This window comes from Tauraco erythrolophus, chromosome 22 (genome assembly GCF_009769465.1).
Source record: "Tauraco erythrolophus isolate bTauEry1 chromosome 22, bTauEry1.pri, whole genome shotgun sequence".
NCBI lineage: Eukaryota > Metazoa > Chordata > Aves > Musophagiformes > Musophagidae > Tauraco > Tauraco erythrolophus.
This window is the reverse complement of record NC_141486.1, coordinates 113,404-135,919: the sequence shown is the minus strand read 5'-3', so window position 1 is coordinate 135,919 and position 22,516 is coordinate 113,404. Positions and strand designations below refer to the sequence as shown.

General features: G+C 44.6%; 1 protein-coding gene across 1 annotated transcript; it reads left to right on the top strand.

Moving 5' to 3' along the window:
- Nucleotides 1-1,368: 1,368 nt before the first annotated feature.
- On the top strand, nt 1,369-20,484 carry MAN1B1 (mannosidase alpha class 1B member 1). The gene is made up of 13 exons (XM_086625185.1): nt 1,369-1,500; nt 3,519-3,627; nt 4,295-4,431; nt 5,684-5,844; nt 7,594-7,703; nt 8,982-9,167; nt 11,257-11,405; nt 12,031-12,219; nt 13,807-13,997; nt 15,129-15,249; nt 17,718-17,915; nt 18,100-18,231; nt 19,078-20,484. The coding sequence occupies exons 1-13, from the start codon at nt 1,369-1,371 to the stop codon at nt 19,279-19,281; spliced, it is 2,019 nt and encodes a 672-aa protein (XP_086481311.1). The 3' UTR covers nt 19,282-20,484.
- Nucleotides 20,485-22,516: the final 2,032 nt, after the last annotated feature.

Genomic DNA, 22,516 nt, shown 5'->3' with positions numbered 1-22,516 from the left:
CTGTTGGCACAGGGAGTCACAAAGGGCTGGGTGTGGAGAAGCAGGTGAGGGAAGGGATTGTGTGGGACAAACGGATCCTGCTAAGTACCTAAATTCAGTGCCAGATCTTATGGAAGGGTTTATTTACACAGCTGCTTAGGCTGCTTTTCACCCACTCACACACATCCTCTTACAGATTTTAGTTGTCTACTCTCAGGCCCGTGTTCCCATGTTGTCTGCCCAGGACTCTGAGCGTGTTACCTAGAGGACGAGGGATGGCAGCTGCCAAACACACCTCTGGGGTTCTTACTGGCACGTGTTGATGCCATTAGACAGCTCTCCTTAAGAATTTCTTAAGGAAGAAATTCTTCCCTCTGAGGGTGGTGAGGCACTGGCACAGGGTGCCCAGAGAAGCTGTGGCTGCCCCATCCCTGGCAGTGTTCAAGGCCAGGTTGGATGAGGCTTTGGGCAACCTGGTGTAGTGGAGGGTGTCTCTGCACATGGCAGGGGGGTTGGAACGAGATGATATTCGAGGTCCCTTCCAACCCAAACTGTTCTATGATTCTCTGTCCTCTGGGAGCCAGCAGTTGTTGGGGTTTTCCTTCCCGCAGGCCCACAGCGGTGCCTGCGCCGCACCCTCCTCGTGTCGGGGTGCAGCACCTTCTGGTGCTGTGGCCGTGCCGGGGCGCAGCGTTCCCAGCTGGATGGAAGCTGCTCCTTCCTGAACTCTCCGACCTTCTGTTAATTGTCGTTGGGCTGTTTCTCCTGATGCCTTCCCACACGCGTATTTCCGTTCCTGGTTTTTCACACGGTATTTCTGGGACGGGTCTCTGTCTGATAACCTCGCCAGGCAGCGGGGCGGCGAGGGCCGCCAGCCTCTCCGGACGGCTCCTTTCCCACCCGGGCGGCTGGAGCCCCGCGGGCTGCGCGGGAGGGCCCGGAAAGGGGAGGCGGGGCGGGCAGAAACAGCCCCGAGCACCCCCTGCCCGCGCCTGCGGACCGGCGCCATTCGCCTGGCTCGGAGCGGGCCCGGGCCGAGCGCTGGGGCCCCTCGCCGCACGCCCGGCCCCCGCGGCACCGGCGCTGCGTGAGGCGGTGCGGGCCGCGGCTGCCGCCCCCTGCCCGCGGTGGGAAAGACGAGCCCCCGCGTTCCGCTCCTCCGTTCTCGCCGCCGTTCCGTTCTGTGGCGGCGCCGCGGCGCTCGCGGCCGCCGTTGCTAGGGCGCGGCGCGGCTGTTGCTAGGGTGCCATAGAATCCCGGAAGTGCTGACCGGCTAGAGCGGCACCCGGAAGCGGCTGCTCCGTCCGGCTCCGTGCTGGGAGGCGTGGGATCATGGCGGGCGGCGCGGCGGGCGGCGGGCGGGCGGGTTGCGGCCCCTGAGGCGCCGCCATGTACTCAGCCGCCGCCTCTGCCTCGCCGCCGCGACGGGACTTCATCTCCGTCACCCTCAGCCCGGAGGAGGCGGTGGGGGCCGGCGGCTATAACAACAGCAAGGCCCGGAGGCGGCGCTCCTGCTGGCGGGTGAGCGCGGGCTGCGGGCCGGGGGGCGGCCCCGGCGTGGGGAGCTGCGCGGCAGTGGCAGGTGCCCCCGAGCTGGGCGCTGGGGAGGGAGCCCTGCCAGCCCGGGGTCCGGGCCGCGGGGAGCGGGCAGCGAGGGTGTCCCCGGGCTGCGCGCTGGGGTCCCCGGCGTGCGGCTCACCGCTCCGGGCCGGGGAGGGGACTCGGGCTGCGGGCACTTGGCCATGGGGTGCCCCGGGCGGGGGGCCCTGCGAAGAGCAGCGGCCGGGCGGCTGCTCCCCACCGGGTGGGGTCTCTGCAGTGGGCTCGTGAGGGGGCTGCACGTCGCATCCCAGTTTCTGTGAGCAGAGCTGGGGTGGGGGCGCACGGTGTGTGTCTGAGGGGAGCCCTGCCCGCTGCTGGCAGATCTCGGGGGCAACACCGTGCCCCGGGCAGGAGTGGCAGCGGGGTGGGAGCTGGTCTTTGTGCCTTTACTCCCTGTTTTAGGGCGTTTACACTCAGTCCTCTGCCCTAGGAGAGCAAAAGGAATGGTTCTGCTTTCTGCAGAAAGAATAGGAGAAGAGTGGTGTCCAGAAGAGCTGTGTGGAAGTGACTTTCTTGTCTGCTTAGGGTAGGGAGTGGGCAGGCAGCTTTACCAGGGGTGGGAGTCTCGGGCTGGAGAGGCAGAGTGGGAAAGTGTGAGCTAAAGGGACAAGGTAACCCGTGTTGCAGATGGGAGATGAGGTGTAGCTACCTACAGAGGCTTTACAGGTGGGCAGGTGAAGCATATGAAGAACTGGTTTAGGGACACAGTATGGTAGCTGGGAATAGGACGCAAGTATTTCCACAGTATGGAAATGTGGGAATAGGACGCAATATGGTTCACCCTTCCTTTTATCCTTATTTTGTATCATCAGAACCAAAAGTAAGATGGTGGGGAATGCCCTCATGTATTCTTGTCCTTCATTCCTACCCATCCCAGGACACCACAGCCAATGCCTCTTCCTGTCCTGCCCTGAGGGAGGACAGGGCTGCTGGTTCCAAGCATCCTTCTGCAATGGGAGATGATGATCTGGTTGGCTGTGCAGGCAGAGCAGAAGGTGAAGGAGTGGGATCAGCACCTGGCGCTGTGCGTTGGGAAGGGCCTGCAGGATGACTGTACCGTCAGCAGAGTGGAAGGAAAACAGGAGATGTGTGCTGTGGGGCTCAGCAGTGTGAGCACAGTGATGGTTCTTCACTGCGACGTTTGCAGCCTCTGGTTGTTGTTGAGAGGATGAGGGCCGTGGGAGGTGCTGTGGGGTGCAGAGCCATCTGTACGAAATGGCAGGTTGCTCCCAGGCGTGGCACTGGCACTGAAGCACCCTCTCTGTGTCAAAACACAGTTTTGACCAGGACTAAATTTGAAAACGTGGTTTTGTCTTGTTCAGTGACTTCATTTTTGTGTTGGTGCAGGTCGGTGACTTTATTTGTGGTGGCAGGACCTGTCCTGTGTGACAGTGCCACGTGTTCGTCAGAGGCAGGACGCCCGCCCTTCCTTGTCCAGTGGCTGCTGCTTGGCTTAGCACATGCAAAATTACCCTTTATTCTTTGCTGCAGTAATGTTTTTAGTTTTCCTGCTGCTTCCTTCTGTTTCTTACTGTGTGTGTGTGTTCTGCAGTACCTCCCCAGCCAGAATTTTGGCTGATTTCCCAGTTGGCGCCTGGGCAGACGCACAGGGCAGGCAGCGAGGGCTGTGACAGAAGTCAGCGTGCTGTAGGCGATGCTCTCTGGGAATCTCAGCAGCCTCTGAGGGTCTTGCAGCAAGTGGCTCCGAGGTTTCTCTGTGCCTGCTGTGCCATGTGCTAGCCTGTGGTATTTCTGGTTTCTCTGTTGTCAAAGAAAACAAGCAATGGATGCGCACGGTGGGAAACAGAGGGTAAACTGAAACCTGCTCAGTTTTGTGTTTCTTGCTCCGAATGAACCGATCAGAGTTCATTTTTGACTGAGTACGCTCTTAATGTCGTGCTAAACGTTCTTTGTCTTACCTGTTTTCTCTCCTAAAGAAATGGAAGCAGCTCTCTCGACTACAGCGGAGCGTAATTCTCTTCCTATTCACCTTCTTGGCAGTCTGTGGAGTCATTTCCTACACAAGCATGGGGGAACCGTGGAAAAGTAGGTGTTCTGTGCAGCTCAGAATTAATGCAATGTACTGCTATATTTAAGAGATTGGTGTAGTTCTTGTAACTAGTTTTAATTTTTATTGGCAGTGACTGAGTTATCCGTTAAAGCACAGTTGTGAGATGATTATGTGTGACATGTTTCAATGACTTGTTTCTGCTTAATCAGAAGTATTTTTCATGTGCCTTTTCATTGTTTATCGTGACTAAAGCAACGTTTTGGTTGAGTTGATTAAGATTTGGAGGCAGTGAGTGGTTTTTTAGATTATGTCTGTATGTAGATATCAGTAGCCTAAATAGTAGGATAAGATAATCGTCTCTCAGTTTTGATTGTCCGCCAGATTAGAAATCCCAAGCTTTTCTCCAATACGAAGGCACATTTACTTTTGATGTTATCTTACTGCCCGTATTGAGAAGCTAAAATAATAGCAGTTAAAAAAAAAAAAAAGCACATGCCTTTTAGCAGCCTCCTTGTACATTAGGGAGAGCATTAATGCCAAAGGAGGCTTTGTATCTAACAGTTAGTGTGTGTCTGTCGGTGCTCTGTGAATGGAAACCCTTTTTAGGGCTGCACCCAGTGTGTGAGTGCAGCAAACTGTTACAACTTTCTGGCTGGAGCCTAAACTGTTGATTTATTGTGCTGAGTACTTTTGTGTGTCTAGGTCTAACAAACAAATCGTTGGACGATCAGAGAACAGAACCAGAAATTCCTAGATTAAAGCTGGCAAATCCGGCCGTTCTACCAGCACCCCAGAAAGCAGATGCCAACCTTGGAGACTACCCAGAGCTTTCACCACAGGTACCACGAGAAGAAATGAGTTTTAAAAACTTACCAAAGAGTTTGTGAAAGCTGCAAATAGTGCTTGGTTCCAACAGTTGTTGAGGAGAAAGGAGTTTTAACTTGCAGTAGAAATCTGCTCTGGGTGGAGCGCTCTCCTCTCAGGAAGGAGTAGTATTTCTTGGCTTTACGTTTTTTATTTAAGTGTTTAGTGTACTATTTTCTTAGCTAGGAGTTATAGCTAGGAGTGCCAGGACTTTGGGTCACAGTGACCTTTCCTGAGGCGTCACTTTCCCATTAGGATGAATTTGTTTGGGCTCGGAGTGCTCTGGACGTCAGCCTTGCTGTCGTGAGGAGCCTAAATAGAGTTTGGCTGAGTGTGAGACTCGGGATACGGTCGGTGTCACACCGAGTTGGAATGGTGTTCCTGGTGACTTGCACAGCAGCAGCCAGCAGGACAGACTATAGTAGGTTTGAGGGGTTACATTTGGAGGGGATGTGACGGCAAAGAAACATGAACTGGCTGCATGGATTAGCGGAGCAGAGGAATACTGGTTACTGTGTTGCTCTTCGTGTATTCGCCTCATGAATTTCATAGAATCATAGAATGGTTTGGGTTGGAAGGGACCTCAAGGATCACCTAGTTCCAACCCCCCTGCCGTGGGCAGGGACACCTTCCACTACACCAGGTTGCCCAAAGCCTCATCCAACCTGGCCTTGAGCACTGCCAGGGATGGGGCAGCCACAACTTCCCTGGGCAACCTGTTCCAGTACCTCACCAGCCTCAAATTTGGGGGTTTCCAGTTAATGAGGACACAATTTTGTATTAAATCTTTCCCTTGTAGTGCACAAATGTACTTGTATTACTGTATAGTAATCCTTGGTATTATCTAAGAGTGGCACTGTGTAAGTTTTTATTTTGCATGCCAATTCTAGTAAAAATTTACTGTTACTGGTAAAATAGAACCAAATATCCGTACAATCCTTTGGCAGTGCCTTGTGTTAATATCTGGTAGCAGTACGGGTAGTTTAAGAGCAATTTATCAGTGTAAACTTAAGAGCTGGATAATTTTACCAAAAGCTCAAAACAAACACCCTAAGGTCTTTAGCATGCCTTCCATTCAGGGCAGAACTTGCATGCTGATACAGTTTCAAAACAAGATTTTCCTGAAGTTAGGTTGAACACTGAAATGTTGTTGATTTATGGTTTGAAATTTTACCATCTCTGCAACATGCCAAGCACATTTTTTTTTTTTTTACATTGTTTTCTCAGAAGCCGCCAAAACCTCCTCATATTCGGCGTGGTCCTTCCAATTTTCAGATCAAACCACCGTGGAGGGACGGGAGGCTGAAGGCCCAGCGTGACACCAGTAGGGCTGTAGAAGAGCCGGTCCGGGCTGATAAAGAGGAGAAAACGGAGAAATCTGTTATCAGGTAGAAAGGTTTCCAGCAAGTTACTGTGCTCTCCCCCTCGCCCCCGCCAAGATCCGTTGGATGTTGGAGTGAAAATTGTGAGGGCTTGTTCCTGTCTGTGTCTGAAGCTGATTTCTTTCCCTACGAACCTTTGCTCTCGGGTTTGGCCTGGCAGCTGTCGATGTTGCTAGGCCGATATATTTAATTTTGGTGAATGTGCAGCTTTTCTGTTCTCACTGTTTGAATCAGGGAACTGCAGAGGGTATGGAGCCCGACGGTGCTATCTGTGTTTCTAATGCACTCGGAATGCTCCAGAGAATTCCGACTTTCTGTAGGTTTGCACCGTTTGTTTCGTAGTAAATATGAATGTACCAGTATTGATACAATAATACTGACACAGGTGTCTTCGTCCTGGGCCAGACTGGGAAGGTTATACCAGTGTCAGTGCTGGTTAGGGGTGTGATGCCACGAAACACAGTAAGTTGAACTGGCACAAGCTGTAGACGTGTGTGTAGTTGTGTGCATGTAACTGTGCAAGACACACTTACTCCTTTCTTACAAAAGATTAGTCAGGCAGTAACCAAAAGTAATACCTTTTACAAAGGTCTGTGCTGCTATGAGTATATTTACACTGAGTTATTCTCTAAGATATTATTAGTTGAAATCTTTTGATTTGCGTATAACTGAAGGGATGTAATTTGGATATAGAAGACTACTACGAGTTCAGCAGAGGTTCTTAAGATCTGGAATGCTAGGCTTGAATTTTTTTTATGTTTGTGTCCTTTTCAGCACTGGCACAGCTGAGCTAATCATAGCATCAGGACTGTGCCTGGGTCAGCACTTCAGTTGTTGGTAGTATCTGAAATCTCTCAGAATGACTCAGTGTTTTATTCCCGTGCTTCCAGTATAACTGGTGGAGTTAAACAGACGGTAACAGGAAAACTTAGGAAAGCAATGAAAGCATAGCAGAGGCTAGTTACAAATTTAAAGAATGGAATGATGGGATTTATGTAAGTCATAAAGCATGCTAACTGTAAACAATATAAACTTTAAGGTCCTGTGAGCCTGGTTCCCTTAGGAGCCATATCAGAAACTCAGAGGCAACGTAGAATCATAGAATGGTTAGGGTTGGAAGGGACCTTAAAGATCATCCAGTTCCATATCTGTATAGTAAACACAGTCAAGGTTGTTTGATCCTGATATGAACTGGGCTTGACTCGAAGTCCGTTCTGAAAGACTTTTCCTTCAGGAGATTCTTAATAAAAACCTGTCAAAACTGATTTATGCCTCTGTGGTGGTAGGGAAGGTTTGTGAACCCCTCGTGGTAGTAAACCTGTAAGTGGCTAGTCCTTTGTGCTTACTCGTGGTTTTTTGGTGATCATCATTTGTGTGGAACTATTTAGTGTTAGTGGCTCCTGTGACCATTTCAGAACCGGTCGATAACAAAATGCTTCTCATGCAGCATTCTCCGGTGTTTTAATTATTTTTAGAAGTTCTTTATTAAATTCCATTGCCAAGATGTTTAAGGAAATTCAGAGAGCCTGTAAAACACTTTTCTTAATCCAGTAAAATTTCTCTGGTGCAAATGACTTTCTTTGAACAAAAACATTGTCTAGTGGACAGCATAGTTATTTTGATCCTTGATACAAAATCCAACTCCTGTTTCATCAAAGTATCGTGAGGAAAAGGAAACGCAGAGATAAGTCTCTTTCATTTGCATGATCTTCTGTGCTCAAGTAAAGTCTTAATTACAGTTCCTTGTGTTTGCAGCTGGAGAGGAGCAGTGATAGAACCTGACCAAAGCACTGAACCTTCGTCTAGTAAAATAAAGGAACTAGAAAAACCTTCATCTGTGGAAGCTGAAGACCAGAAGGAACCAGGTAAATAGTGCAGTTTCTTTCTGTTCACTTTTGTGGCTGAACTTGTGCAATTTCTCCCCACGCACATTGATTTCATTTATTTATTTATTTAAATTAAAGGAAACAAAATGTGTAAGAGAGATTATTTGCCAGGAACATCCGAGCCTTTCAGTTTCCTTATTGCACCACGACAGCCTTCACTTTTATTGGCCTTCAGAATTTGAAAATTGATTTTAGTTACAAATCTTTGAAATACAGCCTCTGGGAGGAGGCAGGCATTCCCACCTTTCCTCCAGAAAAGGATAGGCTAAAGAGAGAGGGCTTGAAAGAGACAGCTTCCTTTTTCAGCAGTGGTTTTCCTTTTGTTCTGCAAATACAGGGAAAGTGACTTGCTCCCTAAGCAGAACTATTTCTAAGGCTCACCAGAAAGCCTTGGAAGTTGTTTTTGCAGTTGCTGTCCTTGTAAAGAACCTGTTGTTCTGCTTTCTGGGTTCCTAGGAGGAAGTTCTGGTGTGATAAACGTGGCATATTACAATGTGGCGCATTTGGCTTTTGCAAGCTTAACACATAAGGGGTTAGATACGTTGCTTGCTGCTTCCTACTCTAGCAATCTTTGTTTGTAATTCTGCAAAATTTCAGCTAATGGGCTTGAAATTTGTTATGTTGGGTTTATAACAGAAGCTCAACTTTATGGCAAATTGCGAGCAAAAATTTCAGTAGAACCATGGAAAAAGACATGGCTTTGCCCAAGATGGAAAATGAAAAATTTCTTCCTTTTTTGTATTAAATAAAAAGTTAAAGAGAAATAATGCTGTATAACTGATTTGAAATTTAGCAGAAAGCAATGAGTAAGACAGAGATGAAGAAAAGATGGTATGTGGTAAATTAGCCGAGGATTGTGTTGTTGAGCATATGTGTTCAGCAGCTGAATTACGATTGATGGAAGCAATCCTCCTTCTGGTACTTCCTGACTCTCAGGTCTTTGAGCTTTAGTGACACTCATCTAACTATTGTGCATGGGATTATTTTCATGTTTTATTTTCAGGAGCGACTGGTTTTTTTTGCTGGGAAGAGATCTCTGTTCCCACCTGGCTGAGTTGCTGACCGGAAAACACTGACTGGTTATTCCTCAGAGGAAAGACTGTACTGAAAAGAATAATCTAAGGATGTTTTTTTCATTCCATTTATCATTTAGTTTGGAAGAAGGTTTATTCTGGGTGTAATGCAGCAAGATGGCGTTTGGTGGCTGCGTAAGACCTGTGCAGAAGCCTTGCTCAAGGTGCTGTTTCCCTTCCGCAGTGCCCATAACCGAGCGCCAGGCGGCTGTGATAGAAGCGTTCCGCCACGCCTGGAAAGGATACAAGGATTTCGCCTGGGGCCACGATGAGCTGAAGCCTTTGTCCAAGTCCTACAGCGAGTGGTTTGGACTGGGGCTTACCTTAATTGATGCCCTGGATACCATGTGGATTTTAGGCTTAAAGGAAGGTAATTTCTTTTCCTCCTCCATTTTTTCTCCCTAAAATAATTCTCTCTTTTCTCTTCAGGCACTACATGTTCAGGGTTCTTTGAGGGGAACAGTTATTACGTGCAGCCAATAAGTTTGATTTTCCTGTGAGGGTAAATACATATAAATGTAAACAATATCTACAAAAATAAATATATAAACCCCCACAACTATATTAAAGGGCATAATTTTTCTTCGAATAGAATTTTGAGCCAGAAAGAAACCTCCACTGTTCCATATAACAATGCTAGAAACTGAGGAATGTCTTAATGAGCCTCCTGATTTTTGTTTCTGCACCAAGACCCCAGTGCTGTCTTTGTGCCACTATACAGCCACTGCAGACTTTCTACCCATCAGTCTTGGGTAGTTAGCCTGAAAGCTAGGTTATGCTTTATCATTCCCAGTATCAGTATTTCATGTCTGGATTTAAGTAGGTTTCTGTAAGGAATCAATGGGAGGAGGTTCAGTAGTTCCTTCCTGAACTGCTCTGCTGTCTGTATTTTTTCAGTTATTCCCGAAGTGACTATATTAGAAAACTTTCAAATAGATTCTAAAACCTAAGCCAAAAATTCTGCAATTCTGTTGCAAAAAACCTTGCTTAATCAGTATTTAAGAGTTGATATTTTTATTTTTTTTTTGTGGTGCAAGGTTTTACTAGTGGTATAGAAAAATTTCTGGAACTGTATCTGTTCAGCCTTGGTAGATAGCCACCTTTGTAAACTTATCAATCATGCCGTTTTTTGTGTCAAGATAGGAAGAACAGAGCTGCCAGTAAAGCAACAATAAACAGTGAAAATCTTTCAAGATTGTCTCTTCTGCCTTCGAAGTTTGTGTAAAATATTAAATCAAACAAAAACTCCATATCATGTGTTTGCAGCTCTAGGCCTGAGCAGACTATCTTGAAGTTTCATCAAGTTGACACTGTGCTGCTTCCTTTTTGTTTTTCATAAAAAATTAATGGTTAACAGCATAGAGCTTTTAAAATAAATTATTAGTAATTTAGATGTGTTGAAAATGGGTTCTTGGTGAAGGCTTCTTCGTATTTCACAGCAGTTCTTTTGCTGATTGCCTTAGAAAGCTCCTGGGCTTTCTTCTGAATAACAAATGCTGTATAAATGAAAGTTCTGTTTGAGGTTTCCAGTCTGTCTTACAAGCTGTTGAACGCAAAGGCTTCTGTGAAGGAGGACCCTGCCTTTTCTCTCGTGCTGCTAGATAGTGCTAGCATCTGTCAGCAGAGAGTTTTCTGTGGTTCTCAGTCTACCCAACATCCAAGACGTTTTCTCTTGTGAGAACACAGAGGCATTCTTCTGCTTTAATCTCCTGTGGAATGCCTTCAGTCTCTGGCAGACTGGTGGTTCTGCTGTGCCTGCTCACAGGCAGGAGTTTCGGGAAGGTGTGAGGTAGCTTAGCCTTGGCGGTTAGAGGCACGAGCGACCTCGCATGCACCGTGGAGTTAGGCCCTGTGCAAAAGCAGTCATCGAGTGATGCTGCTGCTAAGCAGTGGCTTCTTTTACCTTCCTTTTTGAACTAGTAGTGTGATAAACCACTGTTTTTGTTTCTGGGGAAAAAAAATTATAGACCGTCAGGATTTTATGAGTTAAGTGCTGCAGTAGGAGGCAGGCTCCCCAGGCTAATGGCTGTTAAGTGAAAATGTTACCTGTTGTCTTGTAGATAACAGCTTTGGTTTAAAAAGATTTAATTAAAAAAGCTTAGAATAGTCTTGTGGAGACTCTTGTGGTCTGACAAGTCAAATGGATGGAGGTGAAAGATCTCAATTTCTGGACTATTTTAATAAAGATTTCCTCAGTTTCTTCTTTTCTAATTCTGATAGGAACTCTTTATTTTGCTGGGTGTTTCTCTCTGTATGCATCTGTGGTGCGTGCTGAACAAGAATTAAGCCAATGGTAGTCAAACTTCTCTCAGCATATGCTCTTCGTTTTCCACTTAGAACGATGATCTCTGTTGACAGATATAAGTAACTGTCATGGATATACGGAGTGCTGATGTCTCTAGTCTAGTTATTGGAACATGCCAGAAGTTCATAACTGAACTACCTTTTATACTTTGCAGAGTTTGAAGAAGCAAGAAAATGGGTAGCAAACGATTTAGTGTTTGATAAAAATGTGGATGTGAACCTCTTTGAGAGCACCATTCGTATCCTGGGGGGATTGCTGAGCACCTACCATCTGTCTGGAGACAGCCTCTTCCTGGAAAAAGCTGTGAGTGACTAGTCTTACAGATGAAACGACATTGTGTATTCCATATTGGACAAAGATGAAGGAAGATGAATCAGAAAGTTAAATGTTGCTGGTTTTAATAGTTTCATATTTAAAGTGAGGGGAAAGAGATTTACCATTAATCTTCTGAGCTTGCACTTGTGTTTGCTCTCCGGATAACCACAGAGCCCTGCTTGCTTTATCAGGTACATGCCTGTTCTTCTGTTGGTGAAAAGCGGGCCGTAATAACATTCATGAAATAAAAGAGGCAATAAATGATTGGAAAAAGAGTAATAGTTGTCTTTTGTCACCCTTTCTCTGTACCTTGACAACATCAGCCACCTCTTTAGATTAGCTAGGTGCAGTCAGTGACTTCAGAATTACATCAGGCAGCATAGGGACTGCAAACTCACAGGAGGCATGCCGTGCTGGGAACAAAGTGGAAACTCTGTAGTTGTTACTATGAATAAGTCCGTGACTCTTGGGTTTCTTGCACTGTCTAAAACCAAGCTGCCATTCTCTTTTTCTCTCTGCTTGGTGAACAAAAATCTAAAGGGATGGGGTGTGTGTATATATTTATTTTTTGTTTTGTTTGTTGTTTTGTCCTGTGGTCTTGGGTTTTCTTTAGAAAGACATTGGGAACAGGCTTATGCCAGCATTCAAGACCCCCTCCAAGATACCGTATTCTGATGTCAACATTGGCCGGGGCACTGCGCATCCACCTCGCTGGACATCTGACAGCACTGTGGCAGAGGTGACCAGTATTCAGCTGGAGTTTAGGGAGCTCTCTCGTCTCACTGGAGATGACAAATTCCAGGTATGGAAGAATCAGTTGATGTTTTTCTCTTGTTCCACCTCTCTACAGCACCACTGCTGACTGTTCAATACACGGGTCTCTGTAGTCTCTAAGTGATGTTAAATCAGTTATGAAACTCTAGATGAGGGAAGGAACAAAAATAAAAGTAATTCCAATTATTTTCTTAAATATCAAAAAGGAGTAGTAGAGGTGAACAATTACTTTTCTTCCTCAAAACCAGCTTTTGATTAAAAAAAAAACAACCCAAAGACCAACAAACCAAACAGCAAAACCAAAACAAACACCACCACCCCACTCCCCCCGTTTTTATCCTTGACGTTTTTGTTTGACACCAGGTTATCAGATTTTGAAAAAACACTGAGCTAAACAGGGGACCGTGAAACTGCCTTGCGTAATGTTGTTGAAATTCTGCGTGTGGTTTCTTCATGCTGGTATCTAAATGCAGAGAACAAAACCTTGGTGTTGCCATCCAAGGAATTGAAATACAACTCACTAGACAAGAGTTTGACAGCAGGTCACAGTATAAGGAAAAGGTAGTTGAAATAAAAATAATTCCAGAGAAATGAATGTTTTTCACTCTTCTTTTTGTTTGGCAATGTTTTATTGTTTTAAACTGTATCCACAGCTGAACTTTCAAAGAGTGAGTAACTTCATTTACTTAGAGAAGCTTGATTCTGCCCCTCTACTCAGCTCTTGTGAGACCCCACCTAGAATACTGTGTTCAGCTCTGGAGTCCCCAAAGTAAGAAGGACATGGAGCTACTGGAGCGAGTCCAGAGGAGGCCACGAAGATGATTCAAGGGCTGGAGCACCTCTGCTATGAAGACAGGCTGAGAGAGTTGGGGCTGTTCAGCCTGGAGAAGAGAAGGCTCCGGGGTGATCTTACTGCAGCCTTCCAGTACCTAAAGGGGCTACAGGAAAGCTGGAGAGGGACTTTTTACAAGGGTGTGTAGTGACAGGACAAGGGGCAATGGCTTTAAACTGAAAGAGGGGAGATTTAGGTTAGATCTAAGGAAGAAATTTTTTACATTGAGGGTGGTGAGGCAGTGGAACAGGTTGCCCAGAGAAGCTGTGGCTGCCCCATCCCTGGCAGTGTTCCAGGCCAGGTTGGATGAGGCTTTGGGCAACCTGGTGTAGTGGAAGGTGTCCCTGTCCATGGCAGGGGGTTGGAACTAGATGATCTTTGAGGTCCCTTCCAACCCAAACCATTCTATGATTCTATTCTATGATTCTAAGTTTTAGCTATCGCATGGTTCACCTAGTTGTTATTTTAGCTGGGCTTCTACTTTGCAAATTTAAGTCAGATTGCAGTCCCACGCCATGGTACTGGCTTTCAAGTGGGCTTCCTTAGAGGAAAGGAAATAGTTATAATTATTTCAGAGTACTTAAATGTATCCAGAACATCATGTTTCGAGAGTCAGAAAGTTTGAAATCCTGTATTTGACATATTGCACGAGCTGAACTTGATGTCCCTGATGCTGATTTGAGGAAGAAGAGTTAAAGATTTGGTATCGGGCTGAAGTTACTAGACACAGTTTTGTGCACAATTTATACCTGTAATTTATGTTTGCTGTTTTCTTTCTTTCAGAAAGCTGTAGATGAGGTGATGAAGCACGTTCACACCCTCTCAGGGAAAAACGATGGACTAGTGCCTATGTTCATAAACACCAACAGCGGGCAGTTCACTCACCTGGGTGTCTACACTCTGGGAGCCAGAGCTGACAGCTACTATGAGTATTTGCTCAAGCAATGGATTCAGGGTGGGAAAAAAGAAAACGAGTAAGTTCCTTGCACTTGTCATAGCAGTGTGAGAATTAGGCAAGCTGTAAAACTTTCTGTTTGTGAAATACTGCTAATACTTCATTTCACAGTGCTGTCTGTGTTTTCTCTGGGTTTGTTACAGAAAGGTGGATCCTACAAGATGGTTGAGGAGGGAAATTTAGTGCATAAGGAATAACTTTTCTTACAGAGAGGAGGAGGCTGAAGTTTGATGTTTCTGTTAACTTTGCTTTAGGTCTCTTATGTTTCTCTTATCTGCGCTGGTTAAGTGGAAGAGAATGTTTGCAAGGAGCAGAGGAATTAGAGATATTGGAAAAGAAGGTTGCCTCCAAAACAAGACAAAAAATCCAAGCATTTTTTTATCTGCTTGTAAGCTACTTAAGTTGTACTTGTTTGTGTCGAGGGTTTTAATGCATACAGAGTCACGACGTGCCTCTCTGAGGCGTTTCTTGATATCAGAGCAGGTGCATCTCTGTAAAGAAAGTTTGCATCACTACTTTTTCCAAGGCATTGTAAACAGAGAATCCTTGTCTCTGAGACCATGAAGGATGGCATTTTTGAGCCTCAAAATGGAATTACTCAACAGGATTTTTTCCACATCAGAGTGCTTTGAAACAAGGGAAATTCCAGTGAAATAGTGTGAAACAATGTTGGGTTGTCAAACATTAGAAAGATTGCTCGAAGTCATTGAATCTCCATTTTTGGATGGAGTTACTGAAAAATTGCTCGGATGAGTCTTCATGGCAACCTGATCTAATTGAATCTGCTTCAGAGCAGAGGGTTGAAGTAGAGACCTCCAAGAGGTCCTTACCAGCCTAGATTTTCTGTGATTGGAATTAAGGGATTCCTGAAGTAAAGGCTGATTACTGCCTAGAAACAGAGTTGGGGGTATGCTTTGTTTAATACTTGAATTTAGGGTTCACTTGAAAACTAAGCCAACTATTGCTACATGATAGCAATAACTAATTAATGTCCAGTTGATGGTGACTTTGAGGGTTTTTTGTCAGTTTTCGCATTTGGTTAAATATTGTTCTTTAGACTGAAATAAGACTCTCACAAAGGATTGTGCTGAACAAAATGTGTTCTTAGTGCGTGTTTGTGAGCCAACTGGGAATGATTTTTAATTCACAGACTGTTGGAAGACTACATGAGAGCCATAGAAGGAGTGAAAAAGCATCTTCTTCAGAGATCACAACCCAAGAAGCTTACTTTTATAGGAGAGCTCGCTCATGGCCATTTCAGTGCCAAGATGGTAAGAAGTACAACTGCAGTTAAAAAACCAACAACGAAAAAAAAACGGAAAAACCACTACCAGAAAAACCCACCAAAACATATGGACAGGCAAATGCAAAGCTTCTATACTGTCTTTCTCCCTTCTCTCTCCAAAGAAAAAACACCAAACCAACAAAAAAGGCCAACAAAACAAACAACAGAAAGAAAAAGAAATACAAAAAAAAGCCAAGACTATATCTATGGCCAGTGTGATGGCAGTACCGAGTAACTAGTTTGTAGATACTACTCACCTGTGCAAACCAGGGCCTTTGCTTTGAGTTACTCTAGTAAATCCATTTATGTTCCTGTAAGATTGAACATTTTGGTGCTGGAGTAAAATTTTCTTTCTTTTTTTCGGTCACAAAATTCCAGTGGCTGAAGCTGTTGAGGCAGTGCCTATTTTATGTATCACTTCTTTTCCATAATTGAAAAATATCTGGGGACATTTGCATGCCTAGCTTGTCAGACTTACCTTCAAAAGAAGTAGGTGATCTAATATTGTGTTACTGGGTCTAAAAAAAAAAAAAAAAAAATTGATAATTTTGGAAGGTTCTGTCCATTACTGACACTTGTTTCTTTTCCTACATGTAGGGTTATTGAGTACGACAGAATGCTGTTTCCTGCAGGGAAAACTGATTGAGCTTAACTCCCTGCTCTGAATTTGCTCATTTGTACTCTTTAACATGCATCTTTCAGTTAAAGGTCGCGTTCAAGTGCAAGTTTTGTATGTATGTGGGGCTTTTTTTTTTTTTAAGAGGAGTAGTGTATCATCAGTGCGTAGCCTTACACATAATTTTTCAGTACATGAAGTAAGCTTTAGTGAATTCTTTGACTTACTCGGTTTCCTGATGTAGTGTTTTTGAGATGTTTAGTTCTGGTTTTCAGCACATACTCTGGCGTCTGGATTTCCCAAAGGCTCTCCAAACCTGCTTTGAGTGACACCAGTGTCCTCTGTTCCAGAGATTTGGTATTTAATCAAGTATTATTGGGTGAAAGGCTTGTCGGGTATCTTACCTTGGCCAACTGCAGAAGTGGGTGATGATCGTCTCCTATGTCTGGGTTGACCTTCACCACCCTCAGCCGTTTCCTTTAGGACTGGACAAAGCTTTTAAATGTTGGTACAGGTGCTGTTTGTGCACCAGAGTGTTTTTACTGCGTTGTGGGTGATGAGACCTGAGCTTTCTTTTGGATCATTTGAAATTCCATATGTGGCACTGATCTGTAATTCTTACATTCCCAATATCAGTGGTGGATTAGCCTCTGAAGGAGGACAATCAATCTTGTATTGCAAATTGAATTTTGTTGGAGATGAGTTTTTGGCATTTTGTACGATCTGTTTTCTTCAATGTGTTCTTCAACTGACTTTGACGATTGAGCTTTCTTGGAAAGTTAACTGAATTAATCTTGATTGATTACAAATATTGCTCAGTTCTTGTAGAAATACCACTCTTCTTGCCCTTTGAGCAAATTACTTGCTGCAGCAAGTCAAAGCTAAGAAAGAAATGTCCTTGCAGTCCTTTCATTGGTACTGCTTTGTCGCAAGCAGGAATGCCCGTCACACGATCATCCTCAGGTGCCTCTCTTCCATACGTACATGAAGAGCCAAAGACATTTTGTTCCATGTGCATGGGATCTGTGGCATTCAGCTGGCTGTAAACAAGAGAGTGAGTCTAGGAGAGCTAGTGGTGGGAATGGGAGCCAGCTGTATCCCACACTCTCTAGAAAAACCCTACTCTTGTGTCTTTGGTGCTCTATAGACGTGAGGGGTCATAGCTCTGTATTACCCCAGATAACAAAGTTGCAAGAGACAGAATTATGCTTGAAAGCTTATCAATGTTTTCCAGTTGTATCAGTGAATCTAATGATCTCTGCAGGAACTGTCTCTCTTGAGTTAACACTAAGGTGACTATTTCAAAGGATGACCATCTCCTTCAGCTGACCTCTCCCCCTTCTCCAAAGCTTTGCTTTATGTGGCTGACTCCCATCTCTGTTCCATTTTAAGTTTAAAATGAAATTCAGATGATCATTTTGTCCCTTATGTTGTCCCTTTAGTTGTCTCTATTGAGAAACCTTGAGGTGATTCCCACCCCCCTTCATGAGTTGGTATGAAATGTACACTTCTGGTGAACCAAAAGACATTCTCTTCCTCCTTGCCCTGACCTCAGACCTTTCTTTCAGAAACCTGACATAAAAACAGTCTTGTACATTTCCCACAGTAGTGATGTCTTGATGTCTCTAAAAATGCTGCCTGCCTCGGGATACGTTACATCAGATTGTTAAAAAGCTACCCTTGAGTTCTTGGTACCTGAAATCTGTTTTGAAGAAGAGGAAGAAGGAGAGGGGGGGGAAAAAAAAAAAAGACACACATAGGGACACAGAGAAGCACACACACAAATACCTGTCTGTTGTGTAATTCTTTTCCCCAGCGAGAGTTGTCTTGTCTTGCAGGATCACTTGGTTTGCTTTTTGCCTGGTACTTTGGCTCTGGGAGCTCACAATGGGTTGACTGCTGACCATATGAAATTGGCTGAAGCCCTTATAGAAACCTGTTACCAGATGTACGCTCAAGTAGAGACAGGCCTGAGTCCAGAGATCGTCCACTTCAATCTTCATGCACAAAAGGGCCACAAAGATGTGGAAATCAAGGTGAACAGCGAGCTGGCGTGAACTGTAGTTCGTGATTCTTCTGTATCTCTGTTCTGCTGTCGAAACTCCCAGCTGGGTGTTGGTAACGTGCTCTGCTGTGGAGCAGCTTGTTCTTTTGCTGCCTTGCTTTCTGGGAGACTCCCTGTCTGAATTTTCTTGCCTTTTTTTTTTTTTCCTCTTGCAGCCTGCAGACAGGCACAACTTGCTGCGACCAGAAACTGTGGAAAGCCTTTTTTATATGTACAGATTCACTGGTGATAAGAAATACCAAGACTGGGGCTGGGAAATCTTGCAGAACTTCAATAAATACACACGGGTAAGGTCAGCTTATCATGATCTTGTTCTGTCAGGACTGTATTCGCTCACTTGCTCTCTAACAAGAGCTTTGGAAACCAACTGTCTTCAAGAACCATCAAATACCTGTGGGGAAGTTCATAAGAACACACAGAAAAAATCAGTTCATGCAGTGCCTTAACAGTGTGAGCTACACTCCTCAGTACATGCAGGGAAGGAGCTTTTATGAGATTGGTTAAAAAGTAAAATGCAGAAGCTGTGTGCAGACTGCCAAAGTGTTGCTGTGTCGTCTTGGAAGCTGTTAGAGTCTCTACCGCGATCTTTTTTAGAATTCAGAAGCTGAGAAGGACCTGGCTGGATTGAAAGAAGCCTTTGGTTGTAGTTGTGAAAAAAAAATTGCCACAAAATAGCATTAGTGTTTTAACAGAGGGGTTTTTGTAGTAATTCTGACCACAGTGCTCATGGAGCCAGCACTCCGATGTGCTGTGAAAGTGTGGCCCAGGTGCCAGTGGTCATTAAATACCCATCCATAAAGTCTGTTCTTAAGAGAATAGACATGGTACTTTGACCAACTCCAGTACAGGAATTGCAGTAGTAACTTCCTGTACCTTTGCCCAGGGACTTCAAGGGGATGTTCTTTGTGATACCTCTCTGAATTACGCATAAATGGACGTTTTGCTTCATTTTCTCCTCATAGTTTCTTTTGTAAGGAAGTGAGTGTTTTTTCATAACTGAAGTTTTATATGGAAATGAAAAACATGCTGACCTGTTTCTCCAAGCACATCCGGATATTAAGAAGTAAAAATAATTTATTTTAGATTGTTGAAATATACAAAATCTCTGCTTTTTTTTTTTTGTTTTGGCACAGGTTCCTACAGGTGGTTATACTTCCATTAACAACGTCCAGAATCCCAGTAATCCAGAGCCACGAGATAAGATGGAGAGCTTCTTCCTTGGGGAAACACTCAAATACATGTTTCTGCTGTTTTCAGATGACATAGACTTAATCAACCTTGACAAATACGTATTTAACACAGAAGCTCATCCGCTCCCTATCTGGGTGCCAGAATAGACTGGGTGTCAGCAGACCTTCCAATGGTGGCATTTTTATCTTCAAGTCACTTTACTTTTCAGGGTTTGAGGAGAGATGCTATATTGCACCTTTTTGACTGAAAACAAACAAACAAATCTTTTGGGAAAGCATCTCTGATTTGGAGAAGTCGTGTCAGTCTTAAATCTAATCCCTGGTTCTGGGATGGACAAGCTGTGCTGTACTGAGCTGGTTTTCCTGGTATTGGTGATGAGGTTCAGAGAATAATTGTAGCGTGGACCATGACATTCCTGGGGTTTCGGCCAACCAGAACTCACTTATGTCAGTCTTACTAAATGGTCATTAAATATCGGGAATGCAGCAAGTTGTCTTACAGCACAGGATTGTCCCTGGAGAGAAGGAATAAGCCTACAGGTTTCCAGTTTATTCTGGATTCACTGAAACACTGGGTTACAGCAGCATTCCTCCACAGGAACGTGTAGTGTTCTGGGTGCTGAGTGGAACAAACAAAGAACTGTAACGCTGGCCCAGGTAGAAGCAAAGCTGTCAGTGTTGCTGCTGACACTCCGATCTCATTCCAAACTACCGAGCTGTGCTGCGTCACGTTAGAAGGAAGTGGCAGCAAAGCATGGATTGAACAGTGTCTTAGTTTTATAGAGCACTTTGAACCATCTGTTCAAGCCGTGGCTGAAATGACTGGTGGAAGAGAATTTGCTGCTGGTTTGGCTCCAAGTGGTATATAATTTTGTAGAGGTATTGCAGTTTTTTAACTTATCTGCAGGAATGCAGGAAATAATGTGAAGCGCAAGCGAAACCACACACGCATTTTATATATTCTTTGCAGCAGTTAGACTCAGGTATTCTGACTGGAAGCTGCTTTCTGAGCTTGGGCACTGGGAAAGCGTGTAAGCACATTAGGTGTAACTCTACGTCAGCCTCCTTCCGTCCCTTCCTGTCCACATACTGCGTTGTAAGGTGTTGGTTGACTCAAAACAAGCTTACAGCTGTACAGTGAAGTTCATATTATTCATTTTTTAAAGATGTTCTCACCAAAATGTCCTTTCCCTCACATTAGTGGGAGCGGCAGGCAGTGTGCGGGTGCGTGGGAGCGGCAGAGAGGTGCAGCCCCCTCTAACCCAGGGCTGCTGAACGGCACTAATTCACCCTGACTGTAATGGCTCATTGTCCAGTGGCTGAGGGGGGTGTATGTCTATTTTATACTCTTTGTAAAGTAAGATGCATCTTTATTTGGTTTATGCTGATCAATTCTGTTTGCTGGAGTCAGAAGTTACCCCTGGGACCACTATTTAAGTCATTTAAAGAATATTTATCATTCCATGTACTAATGATGGCTTATGAAAATGGAGAAATTTTACAAATTATTTAAATGTACCTTTTTCTGTCATCAAAGGGACCCTGGCATTTGCAAGACGTGACAAGTTCGTGTGGAATGTTAATGTTCCTCCAGTTCACATGCCACGGTAGCCCTGGAAATTGCTTTCTCACTTGTGTGTGCAGTGGAATCCAGTAGCTGTAGCCTTTGTCTACACAACTGATTTGCTCCTAAGACTTTTGTTTTCCTTGACATAACAGTGTAGAAGAAAAATGCTGTTGAAATGTGGGAGGAAACACCTTCAGTGTTTTTGTTGGTGGAGCAGGTTCATGTTACTGAGGAACTGAGCTCTGGCTAAAAGCTGAAGGCTTAAAACTGGAGATTAAAAAAAGAAAGAAAAAAAAAAGATTAATTCAGTGAGACTGCCCAGGCCCTGTTGACTTGTGTTGCTTTGGCCTTGTGCCTTTGATTGAAACTAGTGTTGAACCCTTAATTCATGACTTTGCTATGCATTGAAAAACTTCCAGAGTTTGGTTACAGCAAATACAGCAGCCCTACTGAGGAAACAAGGAGAGGAGAATAAATCATCGCTTTCCCAAACACACTTCATGTCTTTCAGCTGAGCTTATTGGTCCAACTGATTTCTTTTCTACCAAATTCTTTCTGGAAAACTGAATCTCTCTGCAAAGCGTGGCTTTCTGTTCTCATCCTTTAAATCTGAAGTTGTACTCTACCTTTGAGAACAAATGCTTGTTTCAGACTCCAGTATCACATGTGAAATGGCACCAATCTAAGTAATCTGATAAAAGCTCATCTGCTTCTTCCTGATCTTTTCCAAAGGTCACTTTCATTGTTTATTTATTTTTACTTCCTTAACATGATATGTTGTGTCAGATCAGTCTCTGAGCTTCACAGCCCATCTCAGTTCCACTGCGTGCTCCTCCAGCACAACAGAAGCTTTGTACATCTCTGAGAAGTTTTCTTTCGAGTTCTCTGTGCTGCTTTGAACCAAAGCCTTAACTTGCAGGGTCTGTGATCCGTTTCGGAATTCCGATGTACTGGTATGCTCCTCATGCTGAAGTCAGTGTTGCAGAAAGGCCATCTCTTCAGAGTGATTCTGTCCTTTTGCACAAAGAGCTGTCTTGGTTTCTCTCCAAGAGCTTGAGTGCCTTGTCTAATTAAAATAAAACAAAAAAACCCCAGCCCCACCTAGCTGTACAGTTCACTTATGCTTTCATTGAGAAACAGAGATGGGTGTGGGCACAGCCACGGAGCGCTGCACAGCTGTGGGACTTGAAGGTCTCACACTCCAGGCTTCACATCACAGCTCAGAAAAAAATACATCCCTCTTTGCTCCAAGAAAATTCAGTAGATGGATGGGGCCACAGCATCTAATCTCTGAACTTTTTGAGAACTGAAGTCTCACTACAGGTCTTGGAAACTGGCAGTTTTGCAAGGCCCGTGGTATTGGCTGCCAGGGGCCCCTCTGTTTCACATGGCTTTTCGTTGACAAGATTTTCAGCATTACATGCCAAGCTCGGATACAGCTGTATTTACTCCTCCACATCCTAGGCAAAGAATCTGCTTGGTTTGCTGTTCTATACCAGCGTGACAGTGCAGCGATGAGGGATGCAGACAGGATAGGTGTCTGCAACTAACAATTTACAGAGTTTTGTGCGTTTCTCCTGTCCTTTAAGATGGATTTCCAGTGCCCCGCTCAGTGTATTTAACAAGACCAGTAAAACTGATGTGTCAGGGTAGCTGCATGATGCTGTCTGGCAAGCTTATTGCTTCAACAGAAGAGTTAAGAATTTCCTGACTTTGGATTCGGGAAGAATGGCTTAAGGCTTTTTGTCCCTGAAGTATTGCTGGAGCTTACTGTAAAAGTCCGGGGGCCTCAGCTTCCCCTGAAAACCAACCCCG

Coding starts and splice junctions, on each gene's coding strand:
- MAN1B1 (XM_086625185.1), top strand. CDS start 1,369: ATGTACTCAGCCGCCGCCTCTGCCTCGCCGCCGCGACGGGACTTCATC. Junction 15,250..17,717: donor GCCATTTCAGTGCCAAGATG/GTAAGAAGTACA, acceptor CTTGTCTTGCAG/GATCACTTGGTTTGCTTTTT. Junction 17,916..18,099: donor ACAAAGATGTGGAAATCAAG/GTGAACAGCGAG, acceptor TTCCTCTTGCAG/CCTGCAGACAGGCACAACTT.